At 43.6% G+C, this 26,588-nt stretch overlaps 2 protein-coding genes across 3 annotated transcripts; one reads left to right on the forward strand and one right to left on the reverse strand.

The window, feature by feature from the left end:
* The first annotated feature begins 2,570 nt into the window (after nt 1–2,570).
* Nucleotides 2,571–8,150, forward strand: Or5au1 (olfactory receptor family 5 subfamily AU member 1). Of its 2 annotated transcripts, XM_076930490.1 has the most exons (4): nt 2,571–2,744; nt 3,634–3,737; nt 4,932–5,089; nt 5,573–8,150. In XM_076930490.1, the coding sequence occupies exon 4, from the start codon at nt 5,753–5,755 to the stop codon at nt 6,686–6,688; it is 936 nt and encodes a 311-aa protein (XP_076786605.1). In that variant the 5' UTR covers nt 2,571–2,744; nt 3,634–3,737; nt 4,932–5,089; nt 5,573–5,752; the 3' UTR covers nt 6,689–8,150. The 2 variants fall into 2 exon arrangements, with proteins under 2 accessions (XP_076786605.1, XP_076786606.1); XM_076930491.1 differs by lacking the exons at nt 2,571–2,744; nt 3,634–3,737 and adding an exon at nt 4,362–4,639.
* A 17,077-nt stretch (nt 8,151–25,227) lies between these two features.
* On the reverse strand, nt 25,228–26,203 carry LOC117705876 (ubiquitin-associated protein 2-like). Its single transcript, XM_034498629.2, has 2 exons — nt 25,646–26,203; nt 25,228–25,558 (listed from the first exon to the last, which is right to left on the reverse strand). Exons 1-2 carry the CDS (start codon nt 26,201–26,203, stop codon nt 25,463–25,465), a joined length of 654 nt encoding a protein of 217 aa, XP_034354520.1. The 3' UTR covers nt 25,228–25,462.
* Between the last annotated feature and the right edge of the window lie 385 nt (nt 26,204–26,588).

Here is a 26,588-nt window from a genome sequence, read left to right on the forward strand (position 1 = left end):
GAGGAGAAGGAGGAGGAGGAGGAACAGGAAACCACAGCACATGGCAGGACCACAAACTCAAATCCATGTCAAGTAAGAACTGGCTGTAGGGACTGGGGGTAGCCCAGCAGTAAAGAGCACTAGCTGCTCTCCCAGAAGACCCAGGTTTAGTTCCCAGCATCCACATAGTGGCTCACAACTGCTTCCTCTTCTGGGCTCCTCAGGCACCAGGCACAGATGTTGTGTATAGACATACATGCAGATAAAACACCCACACACATAAAAAGATCCTGTGAGGATTATTTGCATTAGAGATTGACTCTGAGTCACTGATAATGCATCAGTGTTACATTAAGGAAAGAAAGAAAAAAAAAAAAAACACTTCTGCTTGGAGTAGTTTACTCAAGAGTGAGCCCAGATTTAAATTCTGCAGTTCATGCTTCCCATGTCTTATGTCCTGTCTGTCTGTTGCATGACTTTGTGTCTGCGTCTGTGTGATTGTGTGTGTCTGTACACACACAATCTGTGCGTGCTATGAGCTGTGTGTGTGTCTATGTATCTGTCTGTGAGTGTTGTGACTGCCTGTCCCTCACAAAAGGCTTTATCTGTATGCATTGAATAGCACAGAAAGCACCACAAGGGGAAGGAATGGATACTTTACAGAAATCTTTAACAGTTTTACAAGGGATTGAATCACTGGCTCCAACTGATCCCAATTGACCAGAAAACAAACATTGTTGTTTATCAACCAATATCCGTAAATGGTTGTTCTAACCCATATGGTAGATTTTAGGAAGTTACTTTCAGTCTCTGTGTTTGCTGCTTTCAGCAAATGATGCAGATGCATCGTTCTGGGTCAGGGCATGGACAAGGATATCACTTACAATTGCAGCTAGGCATCAGCTCAGATTGTAAAGACCACACAGGAAATCCAGGGCAAGTAGGGCTGGTTGCTACACTATTCTCTTAAAGGCAGATTAGACAGTTGGAATACACAGTAGGGTAGAAGTCTCAAGTGACTTCAAGGTGGCTGTGAGGTCCAGCGAAAGTTTCAGTCTCTTAGAATGTTAGAGATCCTTTCAGAATATCCCATTGCCAGAAGAGCCAGTCGTTCACTTTCCGCCAGTGATACACTTCATTATAAATATGTAAACAGTCCAGCAGTGAGTCATGGAGCATTACACTAGTCAAAAATAAACCTATTGTGACTATTAATATCCGACAAAGTACGGTTCAAAATAAAGACGTGTCAGGCTGGAGAGATGACTCAGCATTAAAGGCTAGGCTCACAACCAAAATAAAAAAATATCAGCACCACATGTGGTGGTGGCGCATGCCTTTAATCCTAGGACTCCGGAGGCAGAGGCAGGCAGATCTCTGAGTTCAAGGCCAGCCTGGTCTACAGAGCTAGTTCCAGGACAGCCAGGGCTGCAAAGAAAAACCCTGTCTTTAAAAAACAAACAAACAAATAAATAAACAACACTTTTTAAAAATGTATTTTTATTTTAATTAGGTGTCAGATGCCCCTGGAGCTGGCATTATTTGGGTTCCTGGTACATTTGGCTCTAGATTTCTTAGTTTATCCAGAGGAAAGATGATCAGGAGGTGCCTAGTAATGAGACTTCAGAATACAGTATACCAACATGGAAATAAATCCTTGATTGCCAGGGATGGTGGCACACATATTTAATCCTAACATTTTGGAGGAAAAGTCAAACTGTTCTCTATCAGTTTGAGACTAGCTGGTCTACCTAGTACATTCTGGACCAGCCAGGGTTACCTAGTGAGACACTGTGTCAAAGGTAAGACATCCATGATTATTGAAATGTTAATATGCTACCTTTCAATGACCAGTAGAAGAAGCGGAGTGTAAAGACTGAGTGGATGTTTTGCTTAGACCATGTTATCAACCAACTTGAGCTAGGTGACATTTGCAGAGTACTCCACAACAAAGGAGAATATATTCTTCTCAAATGGACATGGAATAGCCAGCAACATAGGCTGTATTTTACTCAATGAATTCAGAAACATTCAAGTCTATGCAAAGTATTTTTCTTGACCAGGTGCTATTAAATTGGAAACCAATAACCAAAGGTCGCTAGAAAATCCCCAAACATGTGGAAATTAAGTAGCTAGTTCTAACTTGTACTATTAATACCATCGTGATGAACAGAAAGTTTGTGTTGATAGGATTTAAAGCACAGGTGTATACTGGTTAACAGTCCTAGTAGGAAAACCTAGTTTTCTATTACAGAGTAAACACAGATAATAATCTGTAGCTCTATGTTTAGATAAGGTAAAGCATTTCCTTGAGGTAATGATCCACAAGTTTCCAGGGATCCTGGTGGGCTTCTTTCCCTCAACCCCAGTTTCTCAGTCACCTGACTCCTGGGGGCAGAGACTCTGATAGATACAAACACTTTAATGGGTCTTTGTGGGACCAATTACTCCCCTTTCTCACTTGCCTCCTAAAATCCCATCATGAAAACTTCATCCCCATTGTGTGCTGCCCAGAGGGAAAGATGGCTCTGGGGAGTCTCTGGCCCATGAAAGACTGGTGGTGAGGGTTCACAGAGAAGGGGGCTGTCTCACTCCTTACCCCCATGAGATCCCCATATTTAGTCAATGGACAGAGAGTCCGCCTGTCTTCGTTGTTCTTTCTTGGAAGGCTTGTGCTCAGAGCTCCAGAGCAAAACCAGTACCATCAAATCAGGTACTAGGATTTGGCTTACAGAACATCTCATCTGGAGTTTGATGACCACAAGGTAGCCCGGCTGTCTAAGAATTATTACCTACTGGCATATCTTCAGGAGGGAAGAGACCATTCAGGTCAGCCATTCTACTGCTATCAGGACACAGAGAATTCCAGCAGGTTAGGACAGAATATGTGGTTAGGGAGGTCCGGTCCTCATGTAAGCGCCTCATGGCCTTAGTGCTCCTTAAAGTTCAAAGATCACCTGCTGTAAAATCATCAGATTTTTTTGGTTCAGACTTCCTGCAGTTGAAACCGGCATCTTACATATAGTAAGGCTATCTAGCTACCCTTTGTTGAGAGTCACCATTTCTTAAGAATCTTAAGCATGTCCTTTATATATCCTTTCACTTTTTGGTCCTCAGGGGAAAGTTGAGAAGTCAGGTTCAAGTCCCAGCACCCACATGGCAGCTCACACCTGACTGTAACTCCAGCTTCAGAGGATCCAACAACACCCTCACAAATATATATGTAGGCAAAATCCCAATGCACATAACATGAAAATAAATATTAAAAAAAACTTACTTTGGATTTTCTTCTTTCAAGGTATAAACTGCCATTTACAGAATATTTCAAAAACATGTTAGATATAAACTTCTCTATAATCTGTTTTTTGTCTAATTCATTGTATTCTGGAGGATTTTTAATTTAGTGCAGATTGGAGAAAACTGGTAAGCAATAAAAGGGTAGAGGGAGAGGGGAGAAAAGAGGGAGAGGGGAGGAAAGAGAGAAAGGGAGAGGGAAAGGAAGAGGGAGAAGAAGAGAGGGAGAGGGAGGATACCTGCCACAGTGGAGGCATGCTATCCCAGGAGGGTGCCCTTCATCTGCGCTACCCCCACATTGGGCACATTCCTAGTTTTGACTTGTTTTTGTTTTCCGGTTTTGTCTATTTTTCTAATCAGAGGAGTAGGTCTGTTACTTGAACTAAAACAGGTTCCTGAGGAGAGACGATGCCAAGCTGGTTCTCTACCCTTAATGACCTGCTGCTGACTTTCTTCAAGTTCGTGTAAGTTATTTCCAGCCTGGAATTTCACAGTTATTTCTCTGAAGTCCTGTGATTTGTCTTTGAGTTATGATGATTTTTGACCCCAAAAGGGTTGACAGCATTATCGGCTCAACTCCAGAGCCCCACATTCTTTAGTCTTCTGCAGAGTTCATTATAAAGTAGCCACTATTGGGCTAAGGTAGCTTAGTGTTACATCCCAGTGACTTGAAATAAGTCAAGACACACTGTGCTTCACTTGCTCCAGATGCTCTGTGTTCAGGTCTGCTCTCTGATTTTAGTGTGTGTTATCATCTTTGGGCGTTACCCAAAGTGGTTTCAATGCTGCTGCTGCTGCTGCATGCATGCATGCATGCATGCATACATGTGTTTCTGTAAGACTGTATGCCATTTTTGTACATGGAAGTCAGCAGAGGGCATTGGATCCTCTGAAACTAGAGTTACAGGTGGTTGTGAACTGTCTGAAATGGATTCTCAGAACCGAACCTACATCCTTTGGAATTCAGCACACTTAAATGCTGAGCCATCTTTCCAGCCCCCCCCCCCCCAAATACTTTTCTTATGATCACACACAGCCCTCCCTTGATAAACATGGTCTTTTAGTTACTTACCCATAGCTAAGTTCAGTTACCTATATAGCTAGAATATTCTGCCCGGGTAGATTCAAGATCCTGGAAATTCTGGCAGCAGGATTAACCAACATCTTGGTACACACTCAGTACAACTCTGGACTGAATCATCCAACATCTATCTTTCACAGATGTGCTTCTTACTTCCTGAAAGACTAGGAGAAGGGCTCATATTGGCTGTTTTTGTCCTACCTAGTCATGTCTGCTGGCTTCAGAGTCTGCAAAATTGAGTCCTCAACAAAGCACTGGGTACTGAAACCACTCTAGGACCCAGAGGTAATTCCAGACTGTGAGAGCAGAGGAGCCAGAGCAGGGATAGGGTGACGTTTACAAGACACACTCTCTAAATAGGAAAGATTTTTTTTTTTTTTTTTTTTTTTTTACAGACTTTAGCCTTAGAGGGGGCTTGGTCTTGTCTATCAATAGCTCTAGAACTCAGGGTGCTTTTGGCGATTGAAAATGATGGAAACTTTCATAAACATGGGTGGATTTGTTCCCTTGTTGAATGACCCCTAGTCCACAATGTCAGTTTGCTCATTACATCACCCCCATATCTCTGTATTCTCAGCTACCAGCGTCTGTATAAACAGCAGTAACTAGAGTCAGATTATGCTGAACCCATAGGAGTGCATTTCAACCTGAGCCGATGAACCTCTTTCAGCTTCCTTGAAAGCCTATTCAGTACTGCTTCGAAACGTGTGTTCCTATCCACACCACTGGCGGCTGGTAGGTTTTGTTACATTTTGTTATTGTTTTATCTCACTTTTTAAATGTGTTTATGTGGGGGGTCTGCCTGCCCTGTGAGAACCACCATTGCAAGCATCCCTTGAATTTTCTCAGTGTGCCGCTCTGTGTTCAAGTGCTTTGTGTCTCACTAACTCAGTCTTCACGATATTTTAGGTTAACTGCTGTTCTTACTCTACAGATAAGAAAACTGAAATCCAGCGACGTTAGGTCTGTCCCACAGACAACACACTTGGATAGCAATAAAGCCTCTGCCCATTTTGTGCTTACACAGAATGTATTGTCCATAGAGCATGAGCTCCCCCGCCCTGCCACCAGGCAGTCCACACTTGCTTAGGAGGGAACACAGAGTCATGTAGACAGAACACTAAATGTGGATTCAAAGAGTGAATGTCTCATTACTTAGAATTTTTATAATCTCAAAGATATTTCATATAGTTGTTATATTTCCCATTGCTTCTCAAGTTATGCTCACTGATCAACCAACCGATCAAGAAGAGAAGGTCTTCTCCCATGACAGTCCCGTCTACAAAGCCAGATCTCTTCAAAAGACCCTAATCTCAGGAATGCTTGAGCAAATGGTGAGAGTCCCCAAGTGTTCAGTCTCACGTCTGTAGTCTGTCTGTACCCCAGAGCTGAACAAATATGGAAAGAACAAACCTGAGCCAGGAGATGGAGTTTGAGCTTTTGGGCCTCACCAGTGACCCCCAGCTGCAAAAACTGCTCTTTGTGGCGTTCCTGGTCATGTACACCATCACTGTGCTGGGGAACCTGGTCATGTTCTTTCTCATCCATGTGAGTGCCACTCTGCACACACCCATGTACTCCCTCCTCAAAAGCCTTTCACTCCTGGATTTCTGCTACTCTTCCACGGTGGTCCCCCAGACGCTGATGAACTTCTTGGTTGAGAGAAAGGTAATCTCTTACTTTGGCTGCATGGCTCAGATGTTCTTTTATGCGGGCTTCGCCACCAGCGAGTGCTATCTCATCGCCGCCATGGCCTATGATCGCTATGTAGCCGTTTGCAATCCTCTTCTCTATCCAACCATCGTGTCTCCCAACGTCTGTGCCTCTCTGATCGTGGGCTCCTATAGCGCAGGGTTTCTCAACTCTCTTATCCATACAAGCTGCATCTTCAATCTAAACTTCTGTGGTGCTCACGTGGTCACGCATTTCTTCTGCGATGGACCGCCCATCCTGTCCCTGTCCTGCGTGGACACTTCGCTGTGTGAGATCTTGCTCTTCATTTTTGCGGGCTTCAACCTTTTGAGCTGCACTCTCACCATCTTGATCTCCTACTTCTTAATCTTCATCGCCATCCTACAAATGCGTTCAACCCAGGGCAGGTTCAAGGCGTTTTCCACCTGCACTTCCCACCTCACTGCTGTGTGCTTCTTTTTTGGCACAACACTTTTTATGTACCTGCGTCCTAGGTCCAGCTACTCTTTGACCCAGGACCGCACAGTTGCCGTGATCTACACAGTGGTGATCCCAATGCTGAACCCCTTAATCTACTCTTTGAGAAACAAGGATGTGAAGGAGGCTCTAAGGAGGGTTTGGGGCTGGAAATCAATGGGATGACGTCTTAGTTACAGTTTCCATTACTGTGAAGAGACGCCATGACCAAGGCAACTCTTATAAGGGACAACATTTAACTGGGGCTGGATTACAAGTTCAGAGGTTCAGTCCATTATCATCAAGGTGGAAGTTTGGCACCATCCAGGTAGGCATGGTGCTGGAAAAGCTGAGAGTTCTGCGCCTTGCTTTGAAAGCAAACAGGAACGGCTTCCAAGCAGCTAGGAAGCCCAAAGGAAGTCTCAAAGCCCATCCTCAAAGTGACACACTTCCTCCAACAAAGCCACACTACTCCAACAAGGCTATACTTCCTAATAGTGCCACTTCCTGGGGCAAGCATATTCAAACCACCACAGATGATCTTCTTGCCTCATGTGTCTTTAGGAAAAAAAGAGAGCTGCATTTTATGGGGTGTTGCGGCCCAAGCATGTTCCCAAGCTCACCCTGTGAATCACACCTTCTGGTCTGGAGGTGCTTTTGCAACTGTCTACAAGAACTGTTAGTTTCATAGAGACTAAAAATCTAGAAAGGTTTGCTCTTGCTTAATTGGACTCACCAGTCAAGACTAATTATGGCTTTGATCTAATACTTTATTTTAAATATAATTTATTTTCTTATTAGAAACAGACACTTTTTAAAAAAAAGTTTATTAAAAAAGTTTTTTTTTTTTTTTTAAAGTGTATATGAATACACTGTCACTTTCTTCAGACACACCAGAAGAGGGCATCAGATCCCATCACAGATGGTTGTGAGTCACTATGTGGTTGCTGAGAATTGAACCCAGGACCTCTGGCAGAGTAGTCACTGCTCTTACCTGCTGAGCCATCTCTCCAGCCCCAAAACAGACACTTTTGTTCTTCATATTAAGGTTATTTTCTGTGAGGCATAGTGACTAATACTTTTAATCCCAGCACTTGGAAGGAGGATCAAGTTTAAAGGCAGCCTCAGCTACATGGTGATACCCTGATGCATGCAATGTGGTCGTCATTAAATTAAGCAAAATAAGTGAGACAAAGAAAAACAAATGTTACGTGCCTTCTTTCATCCATAGATCCCAGATTTTAAATTATATCTCTCTCTCTCTCTCTCTCTCTCTCTCTCTCTCTCTCTCTACACACACACACACACACACACACACACACACACACACACACACACGAGGACATGAAGATAGAAGATGGGGAGAAATGAACAGGAATAGAGGGAGGGGAAATGGAGAGAGGAGGGTAGAGAATAAATGTGGTCAAAGCACATGATATACTTGTATCAAAATTATACACATCACTTACTACAATGAATATAAACAAATAAAATTTATATAAAATATTCAGAAGTTCTTGAGTACCTGTGTCTTCAGGCTCCTGTCTTGCCCTCATGGGGACCCTGCCTGCATCAACCTCATGATATCTTGACTGAGCATCACGCTTTCAATTAGGCTGCAGAGTTCTAGTGAAGAAACGTTTGAGATGATGGAAGGAACTTGACCAACAGTCTGTGACCATCAAGACTGTGTTGGAAGATTTGGGGATGGGTGTTTAAAGGCATGGCTACCAGTTCACTCTACCAAATGTCAAGGAAGCAATATTTCAAAAGGTAATTTAGTGGGTGTGGTGGTACACATAAAAGTTTTCTGAATTGGGAGGTGGAAGAAGCAGGTCAAGGGCAGCTGGGGCTTTTTTTTTTTTTTTTTTTTTTTTTTTGGAATGGAATAGACCAATTCGTGGTATATCTGCCACAAAGATGGCCCAGAGGATGGTGAGAAGAAGGGAAAATTGACCGGTGTCAACACCATGTGAACCCAGCAATTCCTGAAAATTTAGCAAGCGACATTTTTTTAAGGTTTCTCTGACTGCAAATTATGTACACATCAAAGGTTTGCTTGACATAGCATGTAATGGGTACTGCTACCAAGAGGATGGGGGGAAGGGTCTCCTGAGATTTACAGAATCCCTTGAAATAAAATGACCATACTGGAGAGGAGGAAACATGTGCAGAGCGCTGCATTGCGTCATTGTTCAAACACCAGCTGCACTGCTGGCTTATCACTGTTGCCGGCAGACAGTTGGTGCGGCCGCAGTCCGGCATGCTGCCGTCTCTAGGACAGGGCTGGTGCCAAATCCACACTGTTGCTCTGAGGCTTCTCACAAGAGCAACAGTTTCTTTTACTTTTCAACAAAACTGAACTATAGGACCTCATTTTTGTAATAGATTTTGCAAAATCTATTATGTGTGTGTGTATGTACATGTATGTGTGTCTGTTCAAGCGCACACATATATGTGTGTGTACATGCATGAGACCTTGTATACCAAGGCATCCTTGCATGATAGTTCATTCTTCTACCATGTGGGTCCAGGGCCCAAGTCTTCTTGGTGGTCAGTGCTGTTATCTGCTGAGCCATTCCATTGCCCACCCCCATGTGTGTGTGTGTGTGTGTGTGTGTGTGTGTGTGTGTGTGGTATGCACTTCAGATTTCTTTTATGTGTATGTGTGCCTGATGCCTGAGGAGGTCAGAAGCATCAGATCCTTTGGAACCAGAGTTGCAGATGGTTTATGAGCCATCTGCATACCATATGGTATGGGTGCTGGGAACAAACCTGAGTCCTTCGTAAGAGCAAGTGCTCTTCACTGAAGAGCGAGCTCTCCAGCCCATTTTGGTTTTTGAGTCAAAGTCCTACTATGTATCCCAATTAACTAAAAAAATCATACTCCTCCTGAGTCAGCATACCAACTGCTAGGACCACACACTCACCAGGACTAGTTTGGAAGTTGGACTCTCTTAACTGAATCTGAGGCCTCCTCTTGACACACCCCCTCCCGCCAATTTAACCTTTTGGATTTAAACATGTTACCTAGAGATTCAGTTGTGACACAGTTTGTGGTTTGGGTTGAAGAAATATAACTAGAACATTTGTTAGATTCTCAGTTTAAAATGTCATTTCCAGAGCTGGAGAGATGGCTCAGTGGTTAAGAACACTGTTCTCCAAGTAGTCATAGTGGCTCACAACCATTTCGTAATGGGATCTGATGCCCTCCTCTTGTGTGTATGAGGACAGTTACAGTATACTCATATACAATAAATAAATAAATAAATCTTTATTAAAAAGTTACTTCCAAAAAAAGTCACTTGGTGATTGTTAAACTCTGAATTGGTGCAGTTATTTTCTGAGTCAGAGAAACTCCAGCTTTATATATCTGTTATCTATCTCTAGGTATGTATCACATTTATTTATTTATTTATTTATTTATTTATTTATTTATGTGTGGTGGGTTGGGCACACATTCCTTGGTGTGTACGTGGAGGTCAGAGGACAACCTGCAGGAGCTGGTTCTTTTTTTTCCACCATGTGGGTTCTGGAGAACAAACTGAGGTTGGCCAACTTGGTGGCAAGCTCCCTTACTTACTTTTCTTTTAAAAAGATGTATTTTCATGTATGTATATGTGTATGTTGTGTACCCACGGAAGCCAAATGACGGCACTGGATCTCTCGAGGCTGGAGTTACAGGCGGTTGTGAGCTGCACGGCGTAGGTGCAGGGATCTAGACCAGTGAATGCTTTCAGCGGCTGAACCTCTGCTCAGCTTGCAGCGGCTTGCTCCATCCCCCACTCACTTACTGCTTCTGACCAGCTGCCCAGTGTCCATGGTGAAAAGCTACTGTCCCTACTTTTGCATTTGCCAACTTCCAAGTTGAATTAATTACGTTGACTATTTATTTTTAAGAAATAATTATTTTTTTTGTTTTTATTTCTGTGTATGTGTGTGTCCATTATGTGAGAAGGCCCACAGGAGCCAGAGAAGGGCGTTGAAGGGTGTTGAATCCCCTGGAGCTGGAGTTACTGGGATCTGCATGAGGGTCCTCTGGAAGAGCAGTGTGTGCTTCCACCACGGAGCCGCCGCTCTAGCTCCCAGTTGACGGTTTTTAAATGAGAAGAGTCATCCAGTAAAAGCACAACCAGGGATGATATTCTTGAGCTGGACCCTTTACTCGCTGTCCCTGAAGAGTGGCACTTATCATTAAGGGAGGAAGAGCTAGTGTGATCTCTTGCCTGTCCTTGACCCTATGCTACTCTGACCAAGTCACTGAAGGCCACGTGAGTCTGCGGTTTAGAGTGACTTCCTCAGTCTCGCAACTGACAGACAGCTCCCTTCTGCTCGCAGTCTCTGCTTTCTGTGTCGTTCAGAACCAGGAGGCAGAGGATGGTGTGTAAATGGGCAGGCAGAAAGATCACAATAGCGGGGCGGTGGTGCACGCCTTTAATCCCAGCACTTGGGAGGCAGAGGCAGGCAGATCTCTGAGTTCGAGACCAGCCTGGTCTACAGAGTGAGTTCCAGGCAGCCAGAGCTATACAGAGAAACCCTGTCTCAACTCCCCCCCCCCCCCCAAAATAAAAGAAAGATCACAATGCCAGGCATAGTGGCACACATCTTCAATCCCAGCACTTGGGAGATGATGAACCCCTATGAGTTTGAAGCCAGCTTTGGTCTACAGTGAGAGGTCTAGGACAATATATTTTGACCATATTTACCCCTCTCCCAATTCCTAAATGCCTTTTCTTTCTAATTAAGTTTTTAAGTTAGCATACAAAGTAGTGGGTTTCATCATTCAAATGAAAAGAAAGTGGATTGAAGAGATGTGTCCTAGCACCCAGATGGGGGCTCACAACCATCTGTAATTACAGTCCCCAGGAGATCTGACACCCTCTTCTGGCTACCTTGGGTACCCAGCACACATGTAGTTCACAGACATACATTTGAGCAAATGTTCATACACATAAAATAAATATGTGTATGGGAAAAAAATTGAAGGACCTAGAATATCTCAAGGAACTATAGAGAACAACATTTTAGGCTTGACACTACATGATTTCAAAATGTACTGTAAAGCCACAGTAATTGATTAATGTCCTATTACTGTAAGGACTGTAACATAACCCAGAAATAGTGGGAAATCTTTTTTGTTTTTTCTCTTCCTCCTCTTCTGAAAACAAGGTCTATGTATCCCTGGCTAGCATGGAAGAAGTAACTATGTAGACCACACTGGCTTTGGTCTCACTGAGATCTGCCTGCCTCAGATCTTTAAAAATAAATTTATATATGCATATGCAAATGAGTCAATAGAACAGAACCCAGAGACAGCCACCCAAATATATTGATTCCCAATTTTACACACAGTTATCAAAGTAATTCGTTTAGGGTTGGTTTATGCCTATAATCCCAGGACTCCAGAGTCTGGAGGATTGTGAGTTTATGGCCAGTCTAGGCTACATAGTGAGACCCCATTTCAAAAAATAATAATATAAAATAAAATAAAATAAACTTTGATTTACACATTCCATAATGTAAAAGCAGTTACTAACAGATCTCAGTGTTAACTGTAAGCCTAAAGCTATAAACATCTCCTGTTTACAGATTATTGCTTTCTTCCTTGTTTGTTTCTGCAGTGTCAGTGTTCTCTCTGTACTACTGATACTTTGATAAAGTCAACCTGTTCTTAACATTTTATCCAGGATTCGTAGCATCAGTGAGTCATCTCATTCATCTCATCTGCGGCGTCCTTCCATGTGTGTGCATGTGCGCATGCGCGCACGACCTGCGTGTGCTGAAGCCCGCTGTACAGCTTCTTCGGTAGGCTCTGAGTCATGGTGTAGAGGTTTTAAAAACAGAGTCCAAAGATCTTTCCGTGGTGACGATTTCTTATTTTAAAACACGTGACAGGCTGACATCCACTTTACAGTGGGTGCAGACAACAGTATACCAGCACATTCAGGAGTATGACCAGAGTGTGTCACCGTCACCTCGGTGGGAGGACAAGGAAGGACAAGAACACCATCCTACTACAGCTACGTGTCAGGTTCATCGTTCTCTGCTTGAAGTCTCCCTCAGGCAGGCATCAATACTGCAAAGCTCAGGAAGGGATCCAGCAGTGATCTTAATTTACACTATCAGACTGATCCAGCAACGATCTTAATTTACACTACCACAATTATATATATATTATATATATTATAATCTCTCTCCTCCAGAAGAGGACAGGGCACTTTCTTTCTTTGAAAAATTTCCCATTATTTATATTTATTTGTCCGTGGGGAGTGTGCAGGTGGAGGTCAGAGGACAAGTTTCAGAAGTCACTTCTCTTCTCCCACCACGTAGAGCCCAGGGATTTAACCAGCTTTGGCAGCAAGTACCTTTACTTGCTGATCCATCTTGCCGGCCCAAGGAAAGTTTCTTTCACTTTTACTTCTAGCACAGAACACCTTTTATTTTTGTTTTACATTGTGTTCTTTGCCTATAATATTGGCTTGCAATATGTTGTCATGCTAATTAAAATGGATTTTTAATACACGTTACATTTTAGATCCCCTTCTGGATTTATTACTAGTGCATCGATGACAGCAAATCAGTCTCCTTAAACACTGCACAGTTTAAAAATCAAAAGTATCCCCAGACCAAGCCCTCCTTTTAATAATTGCATCTCTTAATAACTGCGGGAATCCATGCAGAACCCCAATGCACCAATGAGAGGAGAAGATGGCAGACCAGCTCGGACTGCTGGGTTCTTACTAAACTGCCTTGTAGAGAACGTGAGTAAGAGGGTAGCACTGGGCTCTTAGGCCTCAGCGTCCCCACCACTATCTCTGCCAGAAAGCTCCCCAGAAGCTAGAATCTGGGATGAGCAAGAGTGTGTGGAAAGTGTAGGAGAAGAGGTTGGGGGGGGGGGGTGAGAGTGAGGGCAGGATGGGAGGGTGGGGCACTGAGGTCCTGATGGAAGGGAGAATGATGGAGAAAAGCTTTCTTTTAAATGTTATTTATTATTTATTTAATGTGTACTTTGCCTTTATATATGTATGTGCACCATGCATGTGCCCAATGTCCTCATCTGATCCTCTCTGAAACTGGAGTCACAGACAATTCAGAGCCAGTGTGTGTGTGCTGGGAACCGAACCCAAATCCTCTGCAGGGAAAAGTGCTCTTAACCCCTGAGTCATCTCTCCACCCTCAAAAAAATGGGCGCTCCCCTTTTTGCAAGTTTACTTTGGGATGTTACTGCCTGCCCCTTCACAGAGAAAACTACTGACGTTAATTCACGGAGATTTTATTGTGGAAGAATGTTGATTTTTTTTTTCTATTACTTTTTCAGCATCTGCTAAGATGATCATACAGTTTTTGTCTTTTGCTCTGTTCATGTGGCATAATGTACAGATTGATTTTTGTTAATCCTTGCATCTGGGAATAAATTCCTCTCAATCATGCTAAATAACCCATTTGTTGTTGTTGTTTGATTAATTTTTGTTTGCTTGTTTGTTTGTTCTGAGACAGGGTTTCTCTTTGTAGCCCTGGCTGTCCTGGAACTCACCCTGTAAACAAGGGCTGGCCTTGAACTCACAGAGATCTGCCTCTCGAGCGCTGGCATTAAAGTCACGTGCCACCACCATTGTGAATGACCCTTTTAATGTGCCAAGGAATTCAGTTTGCCACTATTTTGTTGAAAATGTATGCCTCTATAGTCACCAAGGATATTAGCCTATACTTGTTTGGTGTAGTATCTTTGTCTGGCTTTGTTAACAGGGTAATTTTGGCTTCATAGAAAGTGTGTGAACCATGGAAGAAGAGGTAGAAAGATGTAAAAGCCAGAAGATGAGCAGTGCTGGGAAGTGCTGTGCTCTGGACATGGCACAATCACACACCCAAGAACTAACAACCACTGTGCTTACTTGAACAAGATCAAGCCAGTCTAAATGGGCACAGATGGGGGACAGGTCCTTTAGGCCCACCAGACTGGGAAACTATTTGAAGTTAATAGTTGTCGGGAAGGAGAATCCTATTTCGAGTGCGTTAGCCTACACCATGGTCCTATACCATGGGCAACAAACAGTAAGAGGACTTAGTGGGTTATCAAAAAAAAAAAAAAAAAAAAAGACACAGAGTTGGGGGGGCATATGAAGGGGGCTGGAGGAGTGACACGAAGGCCGGATACAATCATATTTCATTATACACATATATGAAGATCTCAAGAATAAGGAAAATTATTTAAAAATAAGTACAATGAGTTTGAGAGTGCTCTCCCCTCTTCTATGTCTCTAGAAGAGCTTGAGGAAGATTTGTATTGATTCTTCAAATGCTCAGTGGATTCAGCAGCAGAGCCCTACCCTTTACGTTTCTCAGTGGAAGAAGCTTCATCACTATGTCAATCTTGTTTTAATTTGCTTTCAGTCTGTGGGATAAAACAATTATCACCAAAGCAACTTGGCAAGGAAAGGGTTTATTTAGTAGGAAAGAGTATTTGGTTTACAAATCCTAATCACAGTCCATCACAAAGGGAGGCCAGGCCTGGAGCTTAAGGCAGAAACTTAGAAGCAAAATTACTGATCCAGAGGGTCTGGAGAGATGGCTCAGGGGTTAAGAGCACTGTCTGCTTCCAGAGGTTCTCAGTTCAATTCCCAGCAACCACATGGAGGCTCACAACCATCTGTAATGGGGTCTGATGCCCTCTTCTAGCACTAAGGTATATGTACAAATAGAGCATTCATACATAAAATAAATAAATAAATCTCAAAACAAACACTGAAGCATAGCCTGGTTATGGTTGTGCACACCTTTAATCCCAGCGTTCAAAGGCAGAGGCTCACTCAGCTTTCTTATACAACCCAGAACCGCCTACCTGCCTAGGATTGGCACCGCTAAATCTGAGAGAGGCATTTTCTTAACTGAGGTCACCTCTTCCTAGGTGAACTCTGGCTTGTGTCAAGTTAACAAAAAAACTAACATATATCATAGTCCATGCTCATAGGTCATTATTGGTTTGTCTGTTCTATTTCTTCATGGTTTTAAAGCTTTATTTTATTTTAAATCATTTGTGTGTGTGTGTGTATGCCACATATGTGTGTGTGTGTGTGTGTGTGTGTGTGCAGAGGCCAGAGGTGTTAGATCCCTAAAGCTAAAATCACAGGTGGTTGTAAGTCACCTGGTGTCGGTGCTAAGAATTGAACTTGGGTCCTCTAGAGGAGCAGCACATGTTTAACCACTGAGCCACCTCTCCAGCCCCCTATTCCTTCATGATTTAATCGTGGTGGGTACTATTTGTAAGAATTCACCCATTTTTTGTAGTTCTTGCTTCCTCCCTCCCTCCCTCTCCTTCCCTTCTTTCTGCCTTCTTTCCTCCCTTCCTCTTTCCTTCTCTCCCTCTCTCCCTCCCTCCCTCCCTCCCTCTCTCCCTCTCTGCCTCCCTCCCTCCCTCCCTCCCTCCCTCCCTCCCTCCCTCCCTCCCTCCCTCCCTCCCTTCCTTCCTTCCTTCCTTCCTTCCTTCCTTCCTTCCTTCTGTGAGACAGGGTTTCATGTATCCCAGGCTGGCTTTAAATTCTCCATGCAGCCACAGATGGCCTCAAACACCTCATTCTTCCTTTACTGTCCAAGTGTTGACTTACTGGCATGTGCTAATTCTGGCTCCCAAGTTTCTGTGTAATTGCTCACAACAGCCTCAAGTGTCTGTACTTCTGTAGTGATGCAGCCGTTATTGTGATGAAGTTTGAGCTTTCTAGTCCCGGTTTCTTTAGAGCTCTTATGAAGAGATGTTTGAATTCTTTTTAAAGGAAGATGTATTTTTTATTTAGGTGTCTCTGTGTCTTTTATTTATATCATGTGTGTACACAGTTATTAAAGAAGTATAGGAGGTTGTCAGCCACCTGATGTGGGTTCTGGAAACTGAGCTGGGTCCTCTGGAAGACCAGTATGTACCTCTTAACACTGAGTCATCTCTCTAGCTAGAGATGTTGAGTTTTACCAAAAAAATTTCTTTTTACATTTATGTCAAAGAGCATATGTAGCATATGAATACATACATACATACATACATACATACATGTATGTATTGCTTATTCTTTGAGAATTTCATACACACACACATTCTCTCTCTCTCTCTCTCTCTCTCTCTCTCTCTCTCTCTCTCTCTAACCACCACCAGATCCACCAAGGACTCCCCTCAGTGCATTCCCTTCCTGCTTCAAGTCCTCTCCTTTTGGGGGTTGCGTTTTGTTTCGTTTTGTTTTGTTTTGTAACACACTGAGTCCAACTAGTACTACTTGCTGGAATGTTGCGTGACCTGGATCCTTTGCTGGCAAGGATAGCTGAAGCGAGTATACAAGTTCATGTCCTGTCAGGAAGGCAGCATCTCACTTGCAGCACTCCCACCTGCCTCCGGCTCTTATGCTCTCAGGATACTCCCCGAGTCTCCATTGGATTGATACAGACGTCCCACTAAGGACCTAGCACTAAGCTCTCACTTGGTCTCAGCACTTTGACCAGTCATGAATCTCTGTGTTAACTGCTGCCCACTGCAGAGAGAAGCTTCTTAGGGCAAGGTCGAGAGCAGCAGTAATTGTGGGTAAAAGCAGAAATATATGGCAGGCAGTTTGACAACATGTCAATTCAGCAAAACAAAAATAACTTTTGGAGGAGTTATGTTGTCTTGGGTTTTTATGTTTCTTGTGTTATCGAGTTGGGATTTATGCACCTGGTGTTGTTTCCTTGCTTGGTTCATTTTTAAAAGTCAGCTATATTATTTCAGTTGGAGTATTTGTTACGTTTACATGGGACTTGAATATAGCTGAGTTGAGTGCATAGTTCAGAAAATAATTCATTAGTTCAGGAACTCTGGATGCCTGGTGTAAGCTCTATCCCCCCATGAGTAGGATGATAACTGAGAGAACAACCTCGGCTTCTGGATACTCCCAGTGTGCAATGGGATTGCACTGTGCTTTAATGCACCAGTTGTACTAACCAATTAGTAACAATGGCCCTCTGGGCTTCAGGAACTGCTGAAGGTTAAACAACCAAGGGTCTTAGGGAGTGTACTTCATTTAAGTTCATAAAATTAAAAGCAGGAGGGATGTAGGGTTGGTAAAGATAAGGATTCTTCATTATATTAGTATTGGAAAGAAAGAATTTGAGGTAGAAGGGGATTTAGAGATTGTTAAACCTGTGGAAGGTTAAGAAGTATAAAAAGTAATCCCAGCACTTGGGAGGCAGAGGCAGGCGAATTTCTGAGTTCGAGGCCAGCCTGGTCTACAGAGTGAGTTCCAGGACAGCCAGGGCTACACAGAAAAACCCTGTCTCAAAAAACAAACAAACAAACAAAAAAGTATAAAAAGGCCAACTGTGGTGGCACATTCTTTAAATCCCAGTATTAGGGAGGCAGAGGCAAGAGGATTTCTATGAGTTCAAGGCCAATTGGAGCTGTGTAGAAAGACTGTCTCAAAAAAAAAAAAAAAAAAGAAAGAAAGAAAGAAAAAGAAAGAGAGAGAGACAGAGACAGAGACAGAGAGACGGAGAGACAGAGAGAGCGGGGGGGGGGGGGTGCTGGTTAAGAACACAGATTGCTCTTCCAGAAGACCTGGGTTCGATTTCCAGTACCCATATAGTGGATTACAATCACCTGTAACTCCAGTTCCAGGGGTCTTAGTTACTTTCCCATTGCTGTGCTAGACACCATGACTGAGGCAACTTATAAAAGAAAATATTTAATTTGGGGCTCATGGTTTAAGAGGGCCAAAGTCCATGTCCAGCTTGGCAGCACGGGTAGCAGGCAGGCAGGCGGGCATGGCACTAGAGCTGTAGCCAGCGAGGTTACATCTGATCCATAAACAAGAGGCAGAGAGCTAACTGGGAAAGGCATGGATTTTTTGAAATCTCAAAGCCATCCCCAGTGACACACCTCCTTCAACAAGGCCACACCTCCTAATCCTTCTCCAACAGTTCTACCAACCTGACAAAGTGTTCAAACGAATGAGCTCATTGGGGCCATTCTCATTTGCAGGTGTCCACTTCCCTTTTCTGGCCTCCTTAGGCATCTTACGCACATATTACATAGGCACATGTGCAGGCAAACACATACATAAATAAATCTAGAAAATGAAGTGGAAACTTAAGGGTTCTTTGGTGAAAACACATGAAGAAGAATGCTGTGGGTCTCACGGCTTCACTAATTGTTTCTCTGAGAGAGGCACAGTCTAGAACTTCTGCTGTTCCTCCTGGTTCTTCCTGCTGACTCAAGCTAAGGCTGAGGCCTGGCTATATCGTGCCACTGCTGCTGATTCATGTTTGCTATCGCAGACACTATTGAACTGGACTGCTGGTGTATCTGTGAAGTGTTTGTGAGTGGATCGAGCTGCCGCTGCTGACCTGTGAACTGAACTGTCGATTTCCAGACAACACAGATGGGAGTTCCAAATGCTCCAAAGAACCATTTTAAACAGGTCCACTCCCTCATATCCTTTCTTTTGCACTACCTTTGGTGGTTTGGTGGTTGATGGCCTAAAAGGAAGATTAAAGTGTTTAAGAGCCATCATTAAAGATAAGGTTTTGAAAAAAAAGTTACAAAAAAATTAATTAATCTTTAAAACAAAAAAAAGGAGGAAGCGTTAAGGGTGAAAGAGGAAAAGATACAGTAATAAGAAAAGTATGAGATATACATGAAGTATAAAAAAGCATTCAAATGCATGGGTGGAAGGTGTGTAGTAACGCATGATTTGTTGAGGCTGGGTGAACACATGCAGAGTGTTCCTAAAACTGAAGCGAGCAGTACACAGACAAAAGCAAAAGCCTCCCAAGACACATGGGCAGATGTGGAAATCATATAACTGAAAATAAGAAATTAGAAGAATTCTTATGGAGTGGGAAGCTGGCACAGTTTCACAGAATTGAAAGGTGAAGTTCTCAAACTCTGGCTCCAGCAAGTGCTGTACTGGGAGGGGAGGGCTGGAGCCATGTTCCCTGCAGAGTTGTGGCCTGTGGGGGAGGGGAGGTAGCAAGTTCTTTCCTGGTTCTTTTCCTTATGATTCCCTACAACCCAACTGGGCCTTTTCCAGAGCACCAGTGGGTGTGTGGGAGGCACAGCCAGCTCTCTCCAGGGCAGCTTTATTCAGCAAGAGCTGGGTTGTGAGTGTGTCTTGCCATGCCCAACTCAGCCATCTGACTTTTGACAAAAGAGGCAGAAATATACATTGGAAAAAAGGTCAACATTTTTAACAAATGATGCTGAGGAAACTGGATATTTACATATAAAAGAGCTAAAATAGGCCCCTCTTGTCCTGTATAAAACCAAATTGAGTACTTACCAAAGCCCTTCATGTAGGAACTGGGACTTTGGAATGCTAGAGGAGAATTCAAGAGCTAGCCATAGGCAGGGTTGTGAAGGGAGCTCCCATAGTTTCCGAGGCAGCACAAGAATTGACAGAGGGCATTAAATCACATTCAAAAGCTTCCTGTAATAAAGAAAACAACTGCAGATAGAAGGCAGCCCACCGAGTGGAAGGAAATCGTTGTCAGCTCTCCAATGTATAAGAACTGGAAACACTAAAATAAATAAATAAGTCCAGTCAACAAACGGCAAGTGAGACAGTTCTCAAAAGAAGCTGGGTGCGTTGGCACACACTAGTAGCTCCAGCACTGGCACTATCGCTGTCTGCTCTACAAGCATGAGGCAGCCTAGTTTCAAACAAAACAAAACACAAACAAAACAAAACACAAACAAAACCCCAAAAGAATGGTAAGGAGGAGGAATAAGACAGAGGAATTTCCACATAAATTCTTGAAAAAGCAAAAAACAAAACCAAATACTGCTACCTCTACAGAAAAACCCTGTCTTGAAACAAATAAACAACAACAAAGCCTATTTTCTCAAATATTTATCAACAATGAGTTTTATGTGTTTAAAAGTTTAATAATTTGACTAGTACAAAATGGTATCTTATTGTTTAAAATTGCACTTAATGAATGAAAAGAAAAGAAAAAGAAAAAAGAGACTACTCTTAGGTATGGAGGAGGAGAAAATTTATTGTAGATAAAAGGGTAAATATAGCTAGAGGCAAACACATCCGGGAAAGTCTGTAGTAGTCACAAGCCTGAGCCACGTAGAGACAAGGGAAGGGCAGACAGAGGGGAGTCATGTGCAGCCACCAGGTGGCCAAAGGTACAAAGGGGTGGGAAACCAGGAGGTCTGGATGGCACAGGGAAGAACCTCTAGGGGAAGGGCAGCCCAGCCCCTGGCTGGAGAGAGTTCAGTGTAATGATTAGGGTTGCTCCAGCCATACCTGTAACATGGACGGACTAAGGGACATTGGGAGAAGCTGGGGGCCAGGTCCACTTTGATATGTTAAATAGGTACCTCAGCCATTTGTCCTGGGCTTGAAACTTAATATTTAATACTGTAGATATAAATACTTTTAATAGGTTACTGGGCATTTTAATTTCTTTTCTGATAAATCAGTTATTTCTTTAGAAATTTTAAATTTATTGTATGTATAGTAGTGTTTTGTCTGCCTATATGTGCACCATGCTTGGTGCCAGCAGAGACCTGAAGAGGTCTCTGGAATTCCTAGAACTGCAGCTATGAAAGGTTGTGAGCCACCATGTGGGTGCTGGAAGTAGATCCAGGCTGTGTGTAAGAGCAGATAATCCTCTCCAGCTCCAGCTGCTTCACCCCATTGTTCTCATTCTTGTCAATAGATTAGCTCTTCGCTTGCTCTGTGCTAGCCTTTGTCATCCTGCCTTACGTTCTATGTGTGCCTCAACTCATAGTTGAGTTTGGGGTAGGTCTTTCATTTGTGCTGTTGTTGTCTTTTAAAAGAATGTCTCAGTGTGTAGCCTTGGCTAGCCTGGAAATTGTGTTGACTAGGCTGGCCTTCAGTGCATGTTGATCCTCCAGCCTCTGTCTCACAAGTGCTAGGATTACAGGCATGAGCCCATAATCGCCATTGGCCTTACTGAAAATTTTACTTGCATTTCATCTTTGTGAATTTTAATTCTTTTGGCGTGGGGAATCAAATGAAAACTATTTGCTTGCTTATTTTGAGACACAGACCCAGTATGTTGGCCAATCTGGTCATGAACTCAAGGGCCTCTTATGTTAGCCTCCCCAGAGCCTGGATTACAGCCTGTGTCAGCATGAAGATTTTAGTGTGGAATCTCCAGTGTTCACTACCACCACTATCCTTAGAAAGCTCTCATCTACTCCCAGATTATATAGTTTATCAACACCTCTTCTATCTTGTGGTTTTGATTTTTTTCATTTAAACATCTAGAACTTTCTAGTGCAGGATTTGTGAGACTGCCACAGTTTATTTGATTTATATCTAGTTATCTGGCTATTCCCACATTACTTATTAACTAGTAGGAAATGGTTCCATTAAACCAGAGCTCCCTGTTGGATTCTGGTTGTTTTCTTCTTTCTTTTGTTTTTTCAGTTTTTGAGACAGGATCTCACTCTGTAACTTTGTCTGGCCTAGAACTTGCTATATAGACCAGACTGGTCTTGAATTCATAAAGATCTCTCTCTCTCTCTCTCTCTCTCTCTCTCTCTCTCTCTCTCTCTCTCTCTCTCATATATACATATACACATACACACATATATCTATCTCTATCTCTATCTCTCTATCTATCTATCTATTTATCTATCTATCTATCATCTATCAATCTACCTATCTATCTCCAAGTCTTTTTTTGTTTTTTCGAGCCTGGCTATCCTGGAATTTGCTCTGTAGATATGACATATATCTATATCATATAGACAGATAGATTTTGTTTGATTTTGATGAACTTGATGCCAGCTAGAGAGCCATTTAAGAGGAAACATCAGTCGAGAAAATGCCTGAATAAGATCAGTCTGAAGGGGCTGGGGAAATGGCTCAGCAGTTAAGAGCACTGACTGCTCCTCCAGAGGTTCTGAGTTCAGTTCCCAGCAACCACATGGTGGCTCACAACCATCTATAGTGGAATCTGATGCCCTCTTCTGGTGTGTCTGAAGACAGCTACAATGCATTCATATAAATAAAATAAACAAATCTTTAAAAAAAAAAAAAAAAAAAAAGATCAGTCTGAAGGCAAAACTGGGGGCTGGGGCATTGTCTTGATGAATGACTGTGCGGGAGGGTCCAGCTCACTGTGGACGGTGCCATCCCTAGAAAGGTATCCTGGGTTAGCTAAGGAAGCAGGCAGAGGAAGGCATGGGGAGCAAGCCTGGGAGGAGCACTCTTTCATGGTCTCTGCTTCAGTTCCTGCCTCCAGGTTCCAGGTTCCTGCCTTGAGTTCCTGTCCTGACTTCATTCTAAAACACTGTTATAGGGTTGCTTTGTTTGATTCAATTGTTTTGGACTAACTGTTGAGAACGAGGTAAATCTTGAGGTAGCTGTTACTGAAACTGAGAGCTGGTAACATCCATTCTAATGAAGCTTTCCTGTTCTTATGCAACCAGCTGCTACTTGGATAGTTTTTCTCCAGTTGTGTCACTATTACCAATGGTTAGACATATTCTGAATTACACAAAAAAAATTACACAAGAATTTTTATTTGTTTTGTTTTGTAAGACAGAGTCTCTTTATTCCCTTCCTGACTGGCTGTCCTGGATCTCACTATATGTAGACCAGGCTGGCCTCATACTCACAGATGTCTACTGCCTTTTCCTCCCAAATCTGATATTAAAGGAGTGCACCACTATACCTGACCACCTAAGCTATATGTCTTCTATGGTCCTGTCTGAGCTTGTTTTACTATAATAAAATACCCAATGCTGAGTAATTTATAGATAACAGAGAGTTATTTTTCATTGTTCTGGAAGCTGAAGGATCCAAGATCAAGTAGTTGGCAGTCTGGGTGTCTAGTGTGGGTTTGCACTCTGCTTTCAAAATGACATTTTTTAGTGTGTCCTCCAGAGAGGATAAACACTGTGTCCTCACACAGCAGAAGCAAAAGAGAAGGTAAATGTGGCTGCAGAGACAGCTCAGTGGTTAAGCACCCACATGGAGGCCCTCTGTTACCCTTTGTAACTTTTTCCAGGGAATCAGATACCCTCTTCTGGCCTCTTTGGGCAGCAGGCACACACATGTGCACTCACACACATGCAAATAAAGCACTCATATACATACAGCATTATTGTCACTCTTGGTTATCCCCCAGATGTGACAGTAAGATCCGAATGCTGAAAATACCACATACTGAAGTCCTTGCAGAGAAATCAAGCTGGTACCTCAAAGCTTTATTGCTACGGGTTAGCTTTCACAGCACCAGAAGGCGGTATCACCTACTGGAGGAGGAAAATAATCCTCAGTCATATCCAGACATGAACCTTACACAATAGTGGCTGGCCTGGGAAAACATACTCACTGATGTCATAGTGGCGTGAACATCAGGAGAGTAACCATCCACTTTCTGATCAGATTTAAGTCCTACTGCATAAGATGAAACCCATACGTGACACCACTGTAAGGGCCAAGAACCCACAGCTAGACAGATCATAGGCCTTAGTGGAGAACCTACTATTATTATAGTGCTAAGTGAACAAAGTATTTAACTGACTCCTAGTGACTTATCATTGTACCTGTAGATGAATGCATCTCTCATCTGAGAAGCTTCTACTTGCACTATACGGTGATCAATGCAGAGATGTACAGTGGCCAAGGTACAGAACAGAGAGACTGCAGAATCCTCGGCCCTAAATGGAACATATATACCTCACTCCCTCCTCCCAAGGTGAAGAGATCATTGCAGAGGAGAAGGCAGAAAGAGTGTAAGAGTGTTGGTCTATAACTACAAGGGAACATTATCTTCTCAATACAGCAGGGCAGCTGTACACATAAACACAGTGATTTCAACAGTGTATGATGGTGCACACAGCACCATTGTGTGGGTGCTGGAGATAAAACCTAGGTCCTCTGCAGGAGCATCATGTCTTCTGAACCATCTTTCCATCCCTCTGCCCTTGAACTCTTTTTTTTTTTTTCTTTTGGTTTTTTGAGACAGGGTTTCTCTGTGTAGCCCTGGCTGTCCTGGAACTCCCTCTGTAGACCAGGCTGACCTCGAACTCAGAAATCCGCCTGCCTCTGCCTCCCAAGTGCTGGGATCAAAGGCGTGTGCCGCCGCCACCGCCCGGCTGGCCTTGAACTCTTTTTTTTTTTTTTTTTTTTTTTTTTTTTACTTTCAGAACTTTATTAGGTGGAGTTTGGGCAAGAGAAAACCCTGAATCAGTTGTCCACCTGGTTCAGGACAGGTGGTATAGAGGAGCCTTTGTTTGAGACAGGCTTTCACTGAGATGGAAGCAGGTCTTTGATTTCTTTATAAGGGAGCCGACTAGCTGAACATCTCTGAGACCTAGTTCAGATTTTTTTTTAAAAAATGGTTGGTTAGAAAAGACAAGTCCGTAGGGCAGAACCAGACCCAAAGCAGAAGCCCCTGCTGTGTTTTAGGCACCAGGCTTATGCTGGACAGGAGTCATTTATTTCCAGATTAAGATTTGTTGGAAGGGGCACCATGACAAATGACAAAAGGATTAGTTTTTCAAAAACAAGTATGAAGTAATTACAGAGGGAAAAACATAATGGTTCACAGGGAATAAGTCGTGATTCTTCATTGTTACTGACCGGGCCCCAAACCACCAGTCCTTCAGTGGGACACCCAGCAGCCCACTGAGCTGGGGCCACATGGAAGGTCTGAAGGCAGAAGGGTGGGGGTGGGGCCTACTTGGCTATAGTAAAGGTGTCCAGACGGGGAGAGCACACTTGGATGCCACCCGGAGCCACAGCCCAGCTCCTCCAGGCTTCTATCACATTTACAAATACATACATAAATACATTACATACAATAGTGGGTCTGGGAGGCAGGCTTCCCACAGAGGCTCAGCTGACAGTTATGTCTCAGAATTCTAGGAAGGGCACCGGGCTCCTAGAAATGTGCTCCATGTGTTCTCTCCTACCCAGAGTATACCCTGCCCAAGAGCCCACCCTCTCCTTTCAGGGTCTAGTTTGTCCAGTATGGAGAGTTGCCGTAGGTGGGTTTGGAGGCTTGAGACTTGGGCTGCAGGGAGCTGGGCTGGCTGCGCTGACCAGAGCCACTCTGAGGAGGAAGAGGAGAAAAGGCTATAAAGGCTGGAACAGAACCCCAGGCCCAAAGTGGGGAGGCTGCCTCCATCACTGCGCTCACCGGGGCATCCTGCGGTAGGTGGTGGTGCAGCAGCTGTGAGTGGGGCTGCTGGTGGGCCGGCATGATGTGCAAGAATGGGGCAGGTGCATAGCCAGGGGCCGCTCCAGGGGCCAGGGGCCCAGTGGAGCCCAAGGCCGAAGGCAGGCTGAAAGGTGTCGGAGTCCCTGCATGAAATCCCTGCTTGTCAAAAGTCTGTGTCTTGTTGTAGACAGACCCAGTCATATCAGGTAAGCCAGTGCCTGAAGATACTGATACTCCTTTGCCAGGCCCAGAACCAGTCGACTTGTTTGGTGCCTGAGAGGATCCACCATAGCCACCCTTGGTGTAGTCTCCTGCCGCTGTCCCCTGGGTCAAATCATCATAACCTGTGCTGTAAGTGTGCTGCCCATAGCCACTGGCCTGCTGGAAAGGGGCCGGGGGAGTGCTGAGGGTCACACCGTGCTGCTTCGCTGAGGTTGGAGGGACAAACATAGTGGGCCCATACTGGAAGGCACTGGGCACGCCTGTGTAGTAGGGGAGGCCGGTATAGCTGTAGCCAGGTGGCAGAGCAGGATTCATGGCCTTGAACTCTTAAAGATTGGTGTGCATATGCTTTTAATCCCAGCACTCTGGAGGCAGAAGCAGGTGGATCTCTGAGGTTGGGGCTAGCCTGGTCTACAGAGAGGGTTCCAAGATAGTCAGTGCTATGCAGAGAAACCCTGTCTCCCATAAAACTGAAACTAAATAAAAAAATAAAAGGCAAAGATAGCACCATCAAGCCAGCTTGAGCTATACACAAAGTGCCTGTCTCAAAATAAACATACAGTTCTTTCTTTCTGTCAGTACATAATTGGTAATTTTCATAAAATGTAGGTTTAGAACTGTATATGGAACACCAAGGAGACTTGAGTAACACAATCATGGTGGTACAAGAGGCCAAGGGAGCTTCCCAAAGAGGATGAGG

Source organism: Arvicanthis niloticus, chromosome 3 (assembly GCF_011762505.2).
Source record: "Arvicanthis niloticus isolate mArvNil1 chromosome 3, mArvNil1.pat.X, whole genome shotgun sequence".
Classification (NCBI taxonomy): Eukaryota; Metazoa; Chordata; class Mammalia; order Rodentia; family Muridae; genus Arvicanthis; species Arvicanthis niloticus.

Excerpts from the sequence above, each read along its gene's own strand:
- Or5au1 (XM_076930490.1), top strand. The coding sequence starts at position 5,753 with ATGGAAAGAACAAACCTGAGCCAGGAGATGGAGTTTGAGCTTTTGGGC.
- LOC117705876 (XM_034498629.2), bottom strand. The coding sequence starts at position 26,203 with ATGAATCCTGCTCTGCCACCTGGCTACAGCTATACCGGCCTCCCCTAC. Across the intron at positions 25,559-25,645 it reads ACCTACCGCAGGATGCCCCG|AGTGGCTCTGGTCAGCGCAG; the intron begins GTGAGCGCAGTG and ends CTTCCTCCTCAG.